The following is a 19,804-nucleotide window of genomic DNA, read 5'->3' as shown; positions in this document are numbered from 1 at the left end:
ATGATTTATTCAATATACAGCGCTGCCTCGAGTACCTTATTGCTTTTATAAAACGGTTACCACACAATAAAAAATATTAAAACAAAAAATATATGTATTGAAAAGTTACTTTTTTGAAGCAAGTTCATTAAATGCTGTCCTTCCGCTAAAAAAAAATAGTTCCTGAAAGCAACAGTAAACAACAAGAGAATGTTCCGAACATAGCAGAGAATGACAGAGAATAGCTAATCATCCGCTATATCATTTATTTTTTAACACCATATATATATATATATATAACATTTTCTCACACACATACATCTGCTTATCTCTCAGCAGGAGAAAACGTGTGTTTTCAGTCATTTAGTTTTAAAACAGACTGATTCGTGCCACAGCACGAGTTTTCAAGCTTCATTACAGTGTAAACTGATGGACATATGGACATACAGAATCATACATGAAACAGTGACTAACAAATGCTGTAATATTCCCTCCTCACTTGGAAACTATGGACGCGCGCACACATCAACATATCTCCGCTTAAGAAGCGTTTAAAATGTATAAATATATTTACCAAAAATTAATGTTCATTTAGCACTAGTTTTGTCACCATTAATAATAATAATAGTAATAATAATAACCTCTCTTTCTCTATCCCAGAAGTCTGCTTTTTGAGTGTTGTACCCAGGCTACCTGGCTGTATCACCGCAGTGCTCATCATGCATATTTTATAAGAGTTTTTACAACTGAGTGATGAGGTTGCCTTCCATGTCAAATAGCCATCGGTAGTAGCTCACTCTGTTCTGCGCAGCTGTCAGATTGGTAAGAGGTCTAAGTTGGTGTGCATGCAAGAGGGAGAAGGGGTTTCATCAGTAGCACGCTTCAAAGCAAACCGAATACAGGAAGAGATGTTTGTTTAGTTTACTCTTTAAATTTCTAAACACCACACCTGCATCACCTGAGGCCACTGTGACCTTGGATGGTCTGTTAAAGTTTGAAATGTGTTTGAAACCTGTCATGCTCACAATCTGTCTTTATGCGGACAGATATTGCAGTTTTAACCTTTCATGATCACAGTTGCTTCCATGCATGTATATGAAAAAAAATAAAATAAAATATTGCATAATAATCCTTATAGTTTTCAAGGTGAGATCTTGCAATAAATAGTGCAAAATGGGCTGTAATTTATGCCAGTATGACGGTGACAAAAGATTGACATTTTCTATTAATTAATATTTCAGGACACACTCATTGGCAAAAAGATGTATTGATATAACCTCTAGAAAAAGTCACCAAATGAATGAATCAGAATAAATCTTTATGGAGAACAAAATAATAAAAAATAATACAGTACTCAAAACAGTAATTTTTTTTTAATTCTTTTGAAAAAAGGTGCAGGGATGGTGAGCTCTTGCAATGAACAGTGCAATATGGACTTTAATTTACGCCTGCATACCATTGACAAAAGATATTGATGTTTCCATTTAAAATTAAATGTGTATTATAAATTAGGTCTGTTTCAGTCATGAAAGAATCTTTCGAGTAATTCAGTGCCTCATAATATTGTAAGACATTCAATGGCCAGTGCATACTGGTGTATTGATGTAACATATGTACAGAAAGAGTTACCAAACAAATCAATGAATGAATCTGAATTAAACTTTTGTGAACAAAATAAAAAAATGCTGATTTCAAATCCTCATCTGTTAAGACTCTTCTGGATATGTATCAAATATCAAGCATGTTTGATGTTTTGAACTGATTATTATTTATTTTTTTTAAAAAGCATTGTTTTCATTTTTCACGCATCTCCTAGCAACAAGGTATGTGTTTCTGCTTGAGTTTGTTGTGTTTGGAACATTATAAGAATCAAAGACCAGTTCTGATTTGGGATCAATATCCCGATCTTATTCATAGATTGATGTTGTCAACATCTTTGAGCTGTATTGCTCTTGTTATTTTCGGAATGACCTTTTAGATGTCTTGAGAATCTCCACAAAACATGTAATTGAATCTGTAATGTCTTGCCGTGCATTTGCTCTTCTCCATGTCATCCCTTTGTCTCGCACCCCCGCCTCCCTCGACACTTCACCCAAAACAACCACACTGATTTTGATCTTTATAAAAGAAAAGCAAGAGACCCAAAAATGAAGAGAAAGAGAAAAAGGGTTGGAGCAAGTGAGAGTGAGTTGAAAGTAATAGACTGGAAGAATCGATTGCGGGGAGCTACAGCAGAAGACATTAGAAAGGAATCATGCTCACCCGCACTCTTCCCCCTGGCTTCTTTTTGTTGTTTTCTTCTAGTTTGGAGACCTCTCTCTTTTCTGTCTTCCTCTCTTTTCCCTTGTCTCTTTCACACTTCCTTCCTTCGTTTCCTAAAGTCGGTTTGCATCAGGGACCAATTAAACGCAGCCGTACGTATCTCTGCTCTGAGCCTCTGCTGCACACTTCCTGTCCAAACTGAATCTATAATCGAGCTATAATTTGACTGTGTTGGACTCCAGTCTAATCTAGTCCCCCAATAAGCATCTTCACCAGTGCCCATTAATTCAGAACAACCTAATGATGCTCCTCACAGTCACAGGATTTACTGAACACAATGAGTGCTACTGATTGTTTATTCCACCAGCAAACCATAAGATGCCTCCCCTGGTCATGACAAAAAGCAATCAATTGCATCAATTAAAAGGTTATTTATAGAGATGTTCCAAGGAATGTATGAACAGGATGTGGGTAGAGTTTTGACTAGAGAAAGAAAACCTAAATGCTACATTAGCAAATGTTGCTAATTACCATATTATTTCAGTGCGTCTGCCATATTGAGCAAAACTTGCTTATAATCACATGCTAGAAAATTGACACATTTCATATTAAATAAGTGTGTGTACGTATATATTTATTTATATTAGTGCTGTCAATCAATAAAAAAAAAAAAAATCACACTTTTTTTTAATAAATCACAATTAAATCGCAATTAATCCCACCTATCAGTGAAGTTTTTAAATGTAGGCCTACTTTTATAATGCAACTTTCACATAATGTGATCGTAAAGACGTTCTCATCTAAATAAATTCATTTTTTTATTATTGTTGGTGTTTTGCCTTTGTGATATAACAGTGGAGAGCAGACAGGAAGCGAAGTGGGGGAGAGAGGGGGTGGGATCGGGAAAGGTCCATGAGTGGGGATTCGAACTGGGGATGCCCGTAATGTTTGCGCACTTGTCCAATAGGCTACCGGCACTGACAAGTAAATGCAATTCTATTCAAGAATAAAAGAGACCGATGCAGCAGTTGTGAGTGGGGTGGCCAACTCTAGCTCCACCCCTGCATTAAATATTTTAACACTGTTTAAATGGAAAAATGAATTGCCTGTGTTAACATGCTAATTTTGACAGCTCCAGTTTATATAAAATATACATGACCCGTATATGGCATTTGTATGTATTCCATTTGTATGATTTTAGCAGCTTAGTGTTTATGAATCTGGGTTGTAAATGCAATGAAAGCTGATTTGATCTCAGGTAGGAGGGAGCCATAAATGAAGCTGAATTGGGAGCTGAATTCCTTGTACTGTAATGCTTTTTAACAAGGTCTTCAACCTTAGATTGCTCTAGTGGGACGTTCCTTGCAATTAGTGTACTGTAAGTCAGTTTAGATAAAGCACGTTTGCTAAACGACAAGTTGTGAGGGAGTATTCGTTACGTAACAGAACCCCATATTTCGCTGCATCTTCTGGAGCGTCTGTTGCAAAATACTTTTGGTGAGTAATGTTTCAGAAATTGACTTGACATACATGATCCAAGTCGGCATAGATGAGTTTTGACAATGCTGTAGCAGCCTGTCTTTGAACGTTCCCATAAAACTCATAACTTTATCTGTTTGTGCACCTCTTTATCTATTTCCCAGGGGTTCTGCTGCGTTTCACTCATCATATGGCATTTTCGGAGAGAGATTCGCTTGTAAGAATGTCTGTGTGAAAACAGACACACGTATACACTGATATGAATACACAAATCCACCCACACATGTGCCTTTTCCATCCCTCTCCTCATTTGATCGCTGCAGATTTTAAATTGGTGTCACTCTGCTCTCACGCTCTCAGCTCCATTTAAGGAGAGAATGATGGGTATGCGAGTAGAGTGTGTGTGTCTGTATATGTGCTTGCCCTATCCGTCCTGCTCTTCTTCGCCTCTCTTAATTCCACATTACGTTAATGGCGTCTTTTTCTTGCTCAGTAGTGCAGGGCAATCCTGGGAAGAGAGGAGGCCAGCTAATGAAAAGGTAATGACATGCCGTCCACTGTCATAATGGCCAATTATCTCGCTCTCAGATTCCGGCAACACATAGAGTGCTGAGTTCCCACTGTCTGTCTCACCCTGTAGATACTTTAATGAGCACTTAACGTCCCTCTTTTTCTCATTTTGCTCATCATTCAAGTGTTTTGGTCTAGTATTGTCAGAGCTAGATCTTTGGAGCGGTGTGTGTATGAGTGTGCATGTACCTGTGTGCATGTGTACCTGCTTTAGGACTTATGAGTGGTGGAGGAGGTACATAGATTGCACTTGAGATAAGGTACCATGTGTTTAATTTGAACATAAGATGGGTTAGAGCTCTGACATTATTAATTAGCCAGTGATTGTCAATCAGGGATTGGTTTATTACGATGTTCTCTGGAATACTTGATTCTGATTGGTTAATTGTGGCTTCCTAAGATTCATGTCACCCATGGCAACAATGTATTATATCATTATATATCAGGCCATTTGTCCAGATAACTGAAACCTTTAAACCATGGAATTGCTCTCTCATAACCTTGAATATTTTAATGCTTGTTTTATTTAAATACATGTATTTACTTTAAATGTATTGGAAAAATGTAATTTAATATTTTTATAAATATAAATTATATAAATATAAATAAAATTGTGTACTATTTTATTAAATAAAATATGTATTATATTTTTCTATTTGCTTCCTATTGAGCCTTATCGAGAAATAAAATAAAATTATATACATGATAAAAATTTGTCTAAATAAAATAATATATTTATATGTTGGCAGTAGTCATACTATATATCGTATTATATTATGTTATACTATATTATATGCCTATTAGTGTTTGTCTTATACTGTCTTGTTTGTGTATTATATAGTGTTTGGTAGGCTGATTGATTTGTACATTGGTATTGGGATTTAAAAAAATGCTTTAAAATAATATACTGGTAAATTCTAAATAATTTCTAGTCAAATGTTTTACATCCATAAAGATGACGAATGGCATTAGTTGTCTCATCATATTATGAACTGGCTTGTATGTTAGCACCTGCAACATGATTTATTTCTTCACAGACAAGATATATTATGCTTTGGAACATGTTGGAGTAAAACTAAAAGTTTCCCAAAATAAAATAAAAAAAGAAAGAAAATACTTAAGAAAAGAGTAAAAATACTTTGTTCCCATTGAGAGCTACACAAACCCCAGTAATAGCTTATCATGCAGATATACACACAAGTAAATATTAGCTTTTTCCCGAACACAACGCAGTTACAAGCTTCAGGTTTGCGCATAGCTGCTCATAAATTTAGATTCTGAGAAGTGAAAAACGTAGAGAGCAGATAAAGATTGCTGCTCTCAATCACACTGCGTGCGTCTCCTTAAATGTATATGTGTGTGTGTGCGAGTTAAGGAGAATGAATGTTTACACATGGCCCTGCTGGTGAACTGCTGCTTTTATGGCGTTTTGCTCTCGGTGCAGGCACAGTCAAACCTAGCCCTCCGGCTTCTGCTCTGTTATTACACTGCGGCGGCTGCCGTCGCATCTTCCTAGACCCCAGCGCACAGCCGAGAATTCAGCTTAACCACATCAGGCCATTAAAACACACCTATTACTGACTAATAGTGGCCATTACAAGTATCCTTTGGATGGGTAAAATAATAGCATCTATAAATCAGCGCTTACTGTGACATTCCATGCCTATGGCGAACAATCTAGGGAAAAAAGCTAAGAGAAAGAGAAAAGAATAATAATCACTGGTCTCTGTTAATATCAATCACTTGCAATTTCGCCCATGTTTGATTATTTTACACATCATACTGCCTCCAGGCCTACTAATAATTAATCAGCTTGATTATCAAGTTTGCACGTAGTGTCTGTGATCCCCTTGTCTGGCGGAAATGGCACACATGAATCCATCCTGACCATGCGGAGTCTGAGATCTCTCCAATTTTAAATGAAGCTTCCTCAGCTGCAGAGAAGTCAATACTGCCCATAGCTCGTCTCATTCTGCATCACGCCGATGCAATTTACAGAGTCAATTTAAATGTCAGAGGCACACAGCATGGCCAAAACCACTTCGGTAATGTCATTAGAATCGAGTGAGCTGCCGCAGTGGATCTCTGTAGTATGGAAGGTGAGGGACGTGACCCCGCTCCAGGTGTCTGCTACTGTAAGGCTGCATTGCTTCGTTTCCCATTGGCCGGCTTTTATTTTTTATTTATTTATTTTTTTTAGTCTAGGAGAAGAGGTCAGGAAGTTGTCTGAGAAAAGTTTACCTACAGGCAAAAGTGAGATTGGGCTGGATGGCCTCTGACATAATTGTAAAGTGAACGTGTTCCTGTAATTGCTTGTTGAGGAATGCCAGCAACTCTGCACTGACAGCAACAGTGCCAAACCAAGACAGTTTGGTTGTATCATTAGTGGCAGGGTTGTCGTCATGGCATTTAAATTAAAACGGACCACAAAACACAGGAAGTAGTAGTGTCTATCTGTATATCAGTGTATCTATCTATTGTTTGTCGTTCTATCTCGTTTTACCCTTAGATCTTTCTATCTGTCGTTCTCTCTATAGTTCTGTCTACCGTTCTATATATTGGACTATCATACGCCTGTCAGTTATTCTGTATATAGATCTGTGTGTATAGCTCCATCTATCATTGTAATTATTGTGCTAGTTTGCCATTCAACAGTTTTATACAAATGTCTTTGAATTTGGATTAATTTAAATTCCAACTTTACATTTAAATTCAGAGTAAAATTCTGCATCTTAATTCAAATTTGGGAATTGATTTGGATTGTGAAAGTCATTCTCAGTTAAATTCTGAATGGTCTATTTTCATATAGTACGGTACGGTACCAGTCGGGACGGTCCACCTTGATCCGACTTGCATTTCCACCATCAATAGTACCCTTACTTGATAGGCATGGTGTATGCCAGAAAGAAGCAATTGATGTCATTCTTGCAAGAAGAAGGAAGTTTGACATCTTCAGTGTGAGAAAATATAAAATTATAAAATACACTTATTTTTTTGTGTTTGCACACTCGAATGTAAACAAGCCCAACATGCATGAGCAGCATGGCAGACAAGTGAAGGAGATGCTTCATTCCATTGTAGCACATGCAAGTGACAATTCTCTGTCAACCAATCATCAATCTGCAGTGAGTCTAGCTCCACCCTTTAGGTACCGCACTACTGTGCTAGGTACCCCAACGGAAGGGTCCCAAAAAAGTGGATCTATACTGCTCAGTAGAAACAAGCCATAAGTGACAAACCTCATTAATAAAACATGTGAGAACTGAATCTCCAAAAAGTCTACATTAGAAGTTTTCTGGAAGAACTTTCGGGAGCATCTAAAAACAAGCTTTGATGTGCCCTAACATTTCTTGATTTACTCCATCACTTCTCACTCCCTCTTTTCATCTCCTCCATCCAGCTATCTCTGTCTTTTCCCTCCATCCTTCCCCATCCTCTACTGGTAGCTCTGCATTAGCCTCTCTATAGTGTTTCTGGAATGAGTGCTGGGAGCTTGGGAAGTGCCATAGCTCCCCAGGTTTCTGTGGTATTCTGCCCTAAATACTCAGCTCGTACACTCAGTGACGGAGCCCTCATATGTTGAAGAAACCTTTGATCTTCTGGGGTCTCTCCCCAGGTAGATTGCTTGCCATGTCAGACCCCTTGAAATTTTAGAGGGGGGTATTATAAGAAGAAAGCCAAATATGAAATGGGACCAGAATGCTTTCCAGTTTAAGGCTTTGCTCAAACTTACTCAATCCCTGTCCTCTCACAGTTCCTCTTTGCATACTAGACCAAGGCTAACTAGGGTGCTCGGTAGTGGATTTAAAAAGATAGGTTCCTCTACCTGTCATTCCAATTCAAATTCCATTTTAACTTCCTGTGTGGCCAGTTGAGTTCAAATTCACACTCATGAATTGAAAAATAGCCTCTTGCCGTTAGAATGACATTGAGCAATAACAAACTTTAGTGTCCTGTGACTATTCCTGTCCCCCTGATCATACATCACTTAGTATTCACCATTCACTTGCCTTCATCCTAAATGAACCTCTTTTGTTCTTTAAGGAGTTATCAGCCCCTTAATTGTTCAGAGTTGTAGTATCCAAAACAGACCAATTTTAATGTAATGGGGAAAGAGGCTGTTAGCTGTTCCTCACGATATACACTGATGAAACAGTAATTAGTTAAGGTCTGATTAAAGCGTGATTAGTGCCATAGGGGTGGTGAGCAGCTCTTGTGTTGGGAGCTTTAAGGTCTTTGGGTGAGGCCTTTGGTAATTGATGCTGTCTTTGTAGTGTAATACTTTAATCTGTGTCAGCTTGTTTCTTGCTCTCATCAGGGTGTGTTTTAGCCTGTTAGCACTCACAGATCTCACAGGCCGCTGACTCTGCCACTGAAATGGATCTCACAAGCTGTGCATCATTCATATTTCTTACATGTCAGTGTGGTTATATCCACAGCCACTGGGTGAGGAACATGCCACAGCAACAGGACCATTAGGTTATTGGTTTGAAGCCTTTAGCTGGCTGGCTTAGCATTATAAATATTTAAAGAGAAAAAAAAAGGCAGAGAATGTAATTATTGTAGAGGTTTCAAATCCCATTTGACTTTTTGGTCCGTAGGCTATCCTTAACAGAGACAAGAAGGTACAGGGCCTGACTTGCTTGAAAATTGACTTTGTTGACTTTGACTATGTTCACCTTTGATAAATCTGGACAAGCCACATGAGGATTGTTCCTACATTGTATTTTCAAGACCTTTAACCAAAGGTTAGTTTAACACCATGTTGTACCTCAGGCAATAGTTCTCAAAAGCTTGCCTCAAGCATCTTGGGAGGAACTTGAAGTACTTAGGAGGGTTCTTAGCTCACATCTGGCCAAAGTCTATTATATTATTTTTTCCATTTCCAAATGCACCTTTCCGTTTTTTCATTTATTATTGATTGGAATAACCTTCTCTGAGGTGATGCAGTGTTTTGGGGGATAGTTTACTATTATATCCGTTTCATACAGTACAGCTTGTTAGACTTTTCAGCTAAAAGACAGCTAAACCTCTTGAAAATAGCAAATGATGGCTAGGTATGAGGTTACAGCTTGGCATCTGTAAAACTGATCAGTCATTGTTTTCTAACATCTGTAAATGAACATCTAGAGAACAATTGTAACCAGTAAATAAATAAAACAAATAAAACCTAAAAATAATTTTTATGAATTTGTTCCCTAAAACTGTAGTGTAACGTAAAATAAATGTTCTGTATTTCCATGCAGCAGCATGGCAGTCCTAGCTAATGATGCACAACCACTCCAACCTTCAAGTAAGCTTGGCTGATTATGAGGTTTAGCTTCACTTCCTCTACACCAATCCCACATTGCCATTCCCTGATCTCATGAAGAGTCTTTATTTGTGGCAATTCTCCTTGCTCACAGTTTGGTTTTTGGGAGGAAAGTGACATACATGCTGTTTGACGGCTCAGTTTTGTAACCTTTAAGAATGGTCTAAGAATAAATGTCCTGATAAACACTTTGTGATGTCTCACTGCTACATTGAAATCCAGACAGCCCTGCATCATAGAAAGGTCAGCATCCTTCCATGTGGTGCTAATTACCAAGCTCACTGGCAGACAGGGGTGTCTGTCTCTGAACTCTTCAAGATCAGGGGATTCGACTGTGATGCTGTATGTTGGGTCTACCATGTCGTCTTTGTTCATGGCTTGTTTGAACACAGCAAGTGAATGTGCCCTAACAGGGAAAGGTGCTATATTCAATTATTAGCCGTTTCCTAGCTTCTACCAGATTTGCACTGCTCCCTTTCTCCAAAATGATGCCCTCCAAAGACTGTCAGCAATTTTCTCGTGAACTCTTTTTATGGAAAGGTTCATTTATGGTTATAAAAATAAAAGCCTAAAAATAGCCATTATTTAACATCCAGTTTAAGTCCTTTTAAGGTGCTAACACACCAAAAAATAAACAAAGCAATGCTATGTTTTGAGAATGTTTGTTTAATGTAACTAAAAAAAAAAAAAAAAATTCTTTAAACATTTTCCTAATGTTGGTGTTTGTGTATGGGAACCAGTTCCTAATATTCTGCATTTGTTGGTTTCCTATGGGACTGCTTGTCTGTATGTGCTATTTGCAAACCATTCTTTATTGAAAGAAAACAGTATTTACTGTTTAGGTATGTTTTGATGCATGGCAGCTGGTTTAAGCTGGTGCTTAGTTGGTCATGAGCTGGTTTAAGCTAGTTTAATGCCGGTCCTTAGCAGGAGCTAACCAACATACGACCAACTAAGGACCAGCTTAAACCAGCTCAAACCAGCTGCTATGGTCAAAACATACCTAACCAGCATATGCAGTTTTTTTTTTTTTTTTTTTTTCCAGTAGGGTTTTCCTTGAAGTAAGTTGTACATTTGTAAGTATACTGAATATTTCTGTGTATCTTTTTATTTTAAAACTCTTGTCACACTTGAAAGTGTGTGTGTTTCACTGCTGATAGATTATCATAAGCACTGCATCACTCTTTCTCCATCGAACACACTGTGTCGTTCTTGTGGTCAATCCCTGAACCACCATATTGATTTTCATCAGCTGTTCGGCCCTCCAGTGTCAGGTGCGGAGCTGAGATGTTGTTATTTTTTTGTGGAGATTGATGGTCTTTCATCATACACGAGCTTCTGTTTATTTTGCTACTCTAATCTGTCTATTTGGCCTCATACAGACACGGTCCTGGCTACAGAATATGGAATAAATTGTGTTTTTTGTTTTATTTTTCTTTTCGATTCCCTTCTCTGCTCCCCTCATTACAGGTCCACTCATATGTGCCAAGATTGGCATGAATTGTAATGAATCTGGCCTGACGTTTCACTGCCCATTAGTGCAGACATGGGAGAAGGCTTATCTTACTGTCCACATAGCCTCTGGTTGGAGGAGACTGGAGTAATGGTGAACTATTGAAACATTTATGCTTTTTGTGTTTGCTAGCATATATTGACTGATATTTGGCTTTCATTTGTATTTGAATTTTATTTATTTATTTTGTGTGTTAATTTCTTGGACATGAGCTTATCTAAAGACCATTTCTGAGCCAAGTCTGGAGGAAGATGAGGAGGAGGGATAGGAAAACAACATCACATACGAGCGCTGGGTGGAGGTTATGAAGGTCAAAGCCAAAATGTCAGTGCATGATCTACTCTTGGTGTTTATCACACATCTCTCCAGAGGACGTCCCACCACGTGCCTTCCCAGACCTCCACCCTCAGCACACCCACCAACTCTTTCTTCTCACATCATCCTTCCATTTTGCTCTTCGTCTTTCTTTTGGATAAGGAACAAGCATCGCCTGGAGGCCTGCATCTCTTTCTGACTTTCACTTCCTTGGTTCTGTACCTCTCCATTCGTCTCTCTCTCTCGTGCACATGTGCTTTCTCTTGTTTCCCTGCAGGTTTCTCTTCCTCTCCTTCATTCTTCTCCGCCTGCACATGGGCCAGAGAGCAGCTTTGTTTATTTCTCTTACCCACGTCCACCACCCAGCAGCCAATTCTGTCTGTTTTGAAGTCACCAGGATCAGAGAAGGTAGGATGAAATGAAGAAAGTAAGGAAAGAAGGTAGATAGATAGAAAGAAAAGACAGGATATTTCCTGAAAATATTTTTTATATATATTATTCATGTCTGTCTGTCATAATAGTGTATATGGGACATAATATTTTGTAATCCAAGAATTTCTGTGTAATTTCAAGCATTTTATGTGTGTGTTTGTCCATATGAGTGTATATGGGACAGAATATGTTGGAAGCCAAGAATTGCTGTGTAATTTCAAGCATTTTATCTGATACCCAAAGGAAATTAAACACTGAGACTCATCTGGCTCACAAGCTTGATTTATATATATATTTTCTGCTTTCGTTTTAGTCTGCCAAATCTGTGAATACTCATTTAAATTTTGTTCATTAATATTCTGCATCTACGCATGCTCTTCTGACATTTTAAATGGTGCTGGTTGAAAAATTGATCAATTATGTTTTCCATCATGAAGCCAAAGTCTGAAAAGAAGAAAAAGAAAATGGTGTTTTTGTTGTACAGTGTAGAATTTCCACTGCATGAAGCAGAATCGCTAAAATTTTAAAAAAAAAATCCAAACAGGTCTTCCCACATCTGCTGTTGTTTGAATATTGATAGCTCCATAGGGCCACAGTGTTTACAGTTTTTGGGAAAGTCAGCCTACGAATGGCTTACTCGTTGCTGTCTCTGCACAAAAAACCATAAAAAGTGTTTTAACATTGAAAAAGTGACACACATCACCTTAAAACATTCCCTGATCTTACTGAACCAAGTTTGTTAGGACTCAGGAGATCATGAAAACCTGCTTCTGCTTCTGCTTCTGGTCTTTTTTTTTTTAGGTTTTTCTTAACTTGGAAACTCTGCACTTTTTGTTACATACATAACTCCACTGCTAAATTTTAGCCTTATGCTCAGCAACTTTACTCTCTACTTTGTCTAGCTCAGATGCCACTGAAATTCCCTGTCTGCGCAGTTTTTACTCAGCCAATCACTGTCTGCTGGAGGCATTTCAGCTTATAATGACAAGAAGCAGAAGAATCGAAAACAATTATTGAAAGAAGAACAGCAACGAGGGCTGCTGCGGGCTTGGTGGCTAAAACTGATGCTGCTATATAGCATCGTCTGTTCCGTAACTGAGCGATCTAACTGCATTAGAGAAACTGCAGATTACCACAATCAGGGTTGTGATTATAGCAGAACGGCCATGATGTTTATTAGGTGATTGTGATCGGGGTGCATGAATGATGGTTTACCAAGGATTTGGAATTTCATGCAATCAAACCATGTCAAAGCAACAATTGCAAGAGATATACCACAAGTATTTTACATATGGGTAAGGGGGTAAATTAATTCTGGTATTTCTTTCATGTAATTTTTTAATTAATTGCAACAAATTAATATTTTTAATTTACACCCCTAATTCAATTAGAAAATGCAAAATAGCATTTTCACTAATTCTCTCACACTAGACACCTGTGTAAAATAATCAGTTCCCACTGCGCTCTGAGATGCTTTCTTTTAAAGTGTAGATAAAAATTTCTCGTTTATACCTTAAACTGACAGTTTTACTGTGCTCTCACTTGTGCTTTTTCACACCTTCCTAACACAAATTCTTTTTTGTTCTCTCACTTTTTCTCTTTTATATATATATCCCACTTTGGATCTCTTTTAATGTTTTTTTTTTTTTTTGACTGATTTTTTCCTGCTTCTCTTTGATTTATCACAATTATATCTTTTCTCACTCTGTCTTACTGTTTGTTGTACATATACAGTTTGCTTTTTCATTCTATTTTCATCACATTTTTCTTGGTTTGTTATTTCAGTGCATATGTGCTAAGGGTCTGAATGGTTCTGTGAAGAAACGTTCAACAAAGACGCTGAATATTTTCACTCTCAGTCTTCCTCCATCCTGTTTGGGAAATATGAAAATATTTTTGTAACTGTCCCTTTAGCACAGACCTGCTCTGAGTCAAAGAGGAAGTGGTGAATCATCTGTGAAGTAATGTTTGCACATGTTACAGGCTATTCTCTGAGGACACCATCAGGCAGAAAACACAGAGAGACATATGCATGCCTGAGACTTCACCAGCAGTGAGCGTGTCCTTAAATCCTATGCTGATTATTTATTCATTTATTTACATACTTACTTAGTCTTAGATTTTACACACTTGCTTAGACCATTACAAACCAGAATAATTTAAATAAAAGTAGAAGTTAATACTATTCTTACCTGTTTAATCCTATTCTATTAAATAATTTATTTTTATACATGGTAACTTGTAAAAAGCATTCATGACCTGGAAGAAGTCTTGTACCACCTGACCACTGTATTTCCATGAGGAAACACTCATGAAGTGAAGTGACATACAGCCAAGTATGGTGACCCATACTCAGAATTCGTGCTCTGCATTTAACCCATCCAAAGTGCACACACACAGCAGTGAACACACACCCGGAGCAGTGGGCAGCCATTTATGCTGCGGTGCCCGGGGAGCAGTTGGGGGTACATTGCCTTGCTCAAGGGCACCTCAGTCTTGGTATTGCCGGCCCGAGACTTGAACCCACAACCTTAGGGTTAGGAGTCAAACTCTCTAACTATTAGGCCACAACTTGCCCTCAAAATGCTGCCATCAGGTAAGCTGAAGCAATGCGATTGTAGAATGCATAGAATAGTGAAAGGAAATTTCTGTTTCTTAGTGACAGAAAAAATACTTATTTTACTACTACTTTTGGGACTGTTTTATGGAGTAAAAATATAGAATCAAACTGGCTAAATCTAGTCTACAACATAAGTTATTTGATTTTAACTTTATGGTGTGAGAGTGATATTGCTTACTGAAAGTATGGCTCCTTTCGAAAAAATAAAATAAAAAAAGTGCATAATACCCACACTGGCAATGAAAAGGATGTTTAGATAAGATGTAGAAGCAACCTTGGAGTAGACTAAAAAATAACACCGCTCACCTTATATCTTTCTGTTTTCAAAAGTCTCAGACTCATTTGTTATCTCCATATATGTGTCCTTACACCCGCCACAGTGTTTTTTGTGAGGAGGACAGTATTGAACCTTATTGATCCTGATGGATCAGTTTTGATAGATGGAGGCCTTTCATAATAGCCAGGGTGCTCTCTAACCACAGGTGGAGTAAGGCTCCAATAGATAAGGTTGTGATTGCTATTGTATTCTTTACAAGTGTGTGTGCGCTTTGGAATGAATACTTAGAAGTGTGCTCAATATTGAGAATACAATAAGTGTTTGACTTGATTACATTTCAGAACTTTTCACAACTGTATCCAAACAATCCCCGGCATACTATTAATCAGATCATATTAATTGATAACCCCTTCCTAGATTTACATAGGAGAGCTTAGACTTGTAATGTACTGGAGATTTGTTTTAAACAGGAAGTTTTGATGAAACAAAATGGATTTGTATTCACTGACTGCACTGATGTTTAATTAAGTCACTGGCATTAAATAAGTGTTCAGAGATCTGGAGAATTAAGCAATGAGCAGCAGTATACAGTTTCCAGCTGGTGTTGCTCCAGGTTTACCTGTAATCTCTATAAAAAGAGCTATGTTTGGAAACCTTCACTATGATTTAATGGCTTACTTTATAGTAAATAGGGCTCATGCTCATCCAGGCTCAGTAATCCAGCCTTTCCAGTTTTCCAGATCTAAAGTAACTTTAGGCGATACATTTACTTACGCAGATGAAAGATTTTTAACCATCGATCACTACTTTTCATCTTTGTTTGCAAAGTCAATAATCCACTCTCCTTGGATCATTATTACATCATTATCACTCAGGAGTTTATTTTAACCTCCCAGAAAACCCCCAAATATCTTCCAGGCATTGCTTGCATTTAATTGTATGTCAAGTCTTTTGAACTTCAAGGTGCCTTTGGGGGTCTCTCAGACATAAATCATATCGCAAGGAAAGTCATCTTAAGGTGGGTCTATGAATCACAGTTTCGAGAGGATGGCTTCTGGCCCTCAGGGAAGCCAAACTTTTAAAAGTGCATTTAACTTTAGAGGACTTTCCAGAGGCTTGGTTCCATGTTTGCCATCTGTTAAGGCATCAGAACAGGACAGTATTGTTTATTGATTGAGTCGTCTAATTGTAAGCAGTATCTAAATGAGGTGCGAGTGGGCATGTGCGCCTGTGCATGTCTCTCTCTTTCTGTCTCTCCTGGGTTTAGTCTGTCTGAGTTGACACGTCTACATATGACAGCGCAAAACTCAAGAGACTTCACTGTTCAATTATTGATGAATATTTTGTCCTTTTTTTCCACTTCCACTTGTTCTGTCTTTCTGTTGTTTTTCTTGGCGACCAGGAAAAAGAATAATAAAAGGAATCTAAACCATTTGGTCCTTTTCAAGAAAGACAGCCATGATTTCCATCTTTTTCCCCCTCGTGCCTTTGTCCTCATATGTACTCTACTTCTCTTTGGAGAAACTTGTCAACTATTGAAACCATCTTTAGTTCACCTCACATTTAAGCTGACGTTGTATTTCTTTTCTCTCCATTACTTGTCTTGTGCAAACACACATTGTTTTTCTCATTTTCTCTTGAGTTTTTTGAAGTGAAACAGATGGGTTTTAGAACTAACTGTCATTTACATTTAATTCACAGTACACATTGTTACATAAAAGGGTCCGGTTACATTCTGTTTTTCTGCCTGAAATGGTCAGTCATCATGTTTTTCCTGTTCATTCTCTTGTTTCCTTGCTTACTGCAATCTGATGTTGAACAAACATCTTGGCACTAAGCAAAAGTCAGTTGTTTAAAATGTACCTATTTGCCATTTTCAGCTGTCTCCATCCTCTCGCTCACTCTCTCTCTCTATGAAATCAGGAGTCCCTGCAATGAGGATCATTAGTTTGCTCTAAAGAGGAAGTGTCATTGTTTCCCCAACATGGCTTATCAATTATTCACACGTGATTAATAGAGTCTGCAAAGTGTTGCACAAATATATCAATATGACTCGCTTCAGGGATTACCAACAAACAATGTGAATCTTTTCGAGGATGAGGAAAAAGGAAAATAATTGTGGCATGACTTTGAAATAAGTTGTTAATCTTGTATCGCCACCTTCATAGAGATGCTGGCACGTTTGCAGTAAAAGATTTAAATAAACACTCCCCTCGCTGGGCTTTGAAGATGCTACATGAAAGGAGCATCGACCACGAAGGCTTATTCCAGAGCAAAGCCCACTGCGCTCACAAAACAACTCGCGCCACATAAAATATGGAAAAAATTGCAACTTGTCATTTTCTCTCTCTGCAGGCCTGGCTGATTGTGGCTGGTTGCCTGCTCTGAATACAAGCAAAGAGGAAATTAAAGATGGTCTTAAGATAAGAGAGGCAGCTGATAGTCTTAATGTTATTAGTATTGCTGGAAGCATTCACGGCAAAGCCTGCTGGGTATCGTGCGATCGCAGGGATGACACTGTGAGTTTCTAAGTAGTTGTAGTTGTGATGATTTGAACAACTAGAAGTTTTATATTCACAATATAGCGTGTTTTCATAAACCATGCCTTTTTTAAGGCCTTGGCACAGGTTTATCAGTATTTTTTTCAATATGCTGCTGTACTGAAGGCCTGTTATCTAGTAAATAAATGTCAAAGAAGCATAAAAATTTTTTTTACTTTATATTTCCTTTTTTTTTTTTTTTTTTTTTTTTTTTTTTTTTTTTACACAAAGTACTTTTGAATGCCATGTTTGACATCCCAGTGAGCAAATAAACTGACCTAGTTTAAAAAAAAAAATATATAAAAAAAAAAATATATATATATATATATATATATATATATATATATATATATATATATATATATATATATATATATATAAAATATAATAAAAATAAATAAATTATCATAAACACACTTGCAAACCGTTGTACCATTGCTTTAGTAGTTAGTACTTGGGCAAGTGTCATCCAAAAATGTATATATTTATAAAGTAGACCATCTGACTTGGTGTCGCAATCAATTACACATGAGACCCGATGATGTTGTCATTGATGTGACACTATGCACAGTGGGTCTTTAGCATAAAGCATATATATTTCATCACTGTGGAGGTTTATTTAATTGTCATTTTCTGGGGGAAAAACAGCTAGCAGATGATTAAAAAATTTACTTAAAAAAAAAAAAAAAGATCATTTGATCTGAACAGCTGAAACGAGTCGCTAGTAATTTGAATCACAGTTCTGTGACGGCTACACATCACAGGGTAACACATTTGCATAATGTGCATCTATGTTCTACGCTGGCCGGCTGCAAACAACTTGACCCCGCCCACAAACACGTCATTCTACTGATGAATGCTTCTCTAATCTCCGGGAGTTCAACGCGGGATTCACAAAATGCTTGCTGTTGAAAGATGGATTAGTATCCTGTTTATTTGGACCAGCTGCTCACAGCCTGTAAGTATGATAAATAATAGATGTTTATATTTTCTATAGAGCATTCAAAATACAGAACTATTGAAAAATTGTATCGTTTCCAAAACACGCTGTACGCCATAGACCAGTCACAACAGACTAGGCCATCTGACCAATCAGAGCAGGCTCACGGAAAGGAGGGGTTTAGAGAGACTGAATCTTTGAACTGCTTTGAACAAATCATTTGATAATTGCTGGAAAATGAGGTGATATTAAATGCATATTTTGAGAAAACAAAAGCATTTTTTTGACCGTGCATGCATGTAATCCTATTGTAGGAGACTCCCTAAACAATATTAGGAACCTTAAAAATGGCATAATGGGGCACTTTAAGGTCCAGTTCTCACTATTAACAAACCATTAACTATGACTTTTGCATCAGTAAACTCCTAATTTGCTACTAAGTTTAGGAATAGGGGTATGATTAGGGATGTAGACTATGGTCATGCAGAATATGTGCTTTATAAGTACTAATAAACAGCCAATATGTTAATAATAGGCATGCTAATAAGCAACTAGTTAATAGTGAGAATTGGTTTAAAGTGTTACAGAAATTTTCATGTGAAACAAAATGTCAAATTTGCCATCATAAGCAGCTGCAAACTGTTGTGCCATCACTTCAGTGGTCAGGTGGGTCACAGTAATCCTGTCTGTGTTTGAAAATACAGTTCCGTTCACTGCAGTAAAAGCCACCAAGTCTACAGAGGAGTGCCGGTCTTTATGTCCTCCTCTTCCTGTCCCTGTGTGTAAATCAGAAGAGCTCCTCTGTCTGCTTAAAAGCAGCCGTGCTCTAGTTCAATTCATTAGTGCTGCTCTGTTGCCTTTTACACCTTCAGACTGCGCTGACACAGCCATAGATCAGGGCAAGGGGAGAGAGGGAGGCCGACTCAGAACAGGAAACGCCTGAGAATTGATCATACCTGTCTTCCAACTTCTGCCGGAGTGAGTGGCAAAATGTAAGGTGGGAAAGAGGAGAAAGGACAAGAGTAGAAATAGAGGGACAGTCTTAAAAAGTAAAAGGGAAGGGGCCAGTCAGAAAAAAAGCATTGAAGGAACCTCTTTACTATGTGTGATTTATTCTTTCTCCCTGACAAAAGTGCTGTGAAGGTCGTAAACTGTTCTCTGGCACGCGGCCTGCAGCCCGCTGTGTGGCACAGTAGCTGCCTACAGTTTTCATCAGTGCTTTAGTTTATAAATTGCATTTGTTTCCCAGGCTAATTATTTCCATGTTTATCTGAACTAATTCATTTAACAGCAATTAATAACTTTAACATAACAACAGGGTTTGAGTGTTTGTTATTTCCCACGACAAGTCTTACAGAAAGCAAAAATGCGGGGCAACACAATCACAGACAATCCATGACTTTTTCATAATGGTAACTTTGCTGCAACTTTTATCCATCTGTTCAACATCAGTGTGTTTTATTATATTTATTTTATAGAGAATTATATAAAAAAAGTATAATATATATTTACAATATTTCTATATTATATAATATTTTTGATCTTTCAACTTTCTATTTATCAAAG

At 37.6% G+C, this 19,804-nt stretch overlaps 1 protein-coding gene across 7 annotated transcripts in view; it reads left to right on the top strand.

Annotated features, from left to right (window-relative positions):
* The window catches only part of LOC109045542 (netrin receptor UNC5D-like), a 180,045-nt gene that overhangs the window by 13,526 nt on the left and 146,715 nt on the right, over nucleotides 1-19,804 (top strand). The window contains exon 1 of one of the 7 annotated variants that reach the window (XM_042748499.1): nucleotides 11,194-11,837. The exons of the other annotated variants lie outside the window; for them this stretch is intronic. Coding sequence (XP_042604433.1) covers nucleotides 11,681-11,837 — 157 coding nt within the window. The 5' untranslated portion in view covers nucleotides 11,194-11,680. Of the gene's footprint in view, nucleotides 1-11,193; nucleotides 11,838-19,804 lie in introns of those variants that run through there. 7 annotated transcript variants of the gene reach the window in all.

The sequence above is a fragment of the Cyprinus carpio genome, chromosome B21 (genome assembly GCF_018340385.1).
Source record: "Cyprinus carpio isolate SPL01 chromosome B21, ASM1834038v1, whole genome shotgun sequence".
Classification (NCBI taxonomy): domain Eukaryota; kingdom Metazoa; phylum Chordata; class Actinopteri; order Cypriniformes; family Cyprinidae; genus Cyprinus; species Cyprinus carpio.
This window is presented reverse-complemented; position numbering and strand designations above follow the sequence as displayed.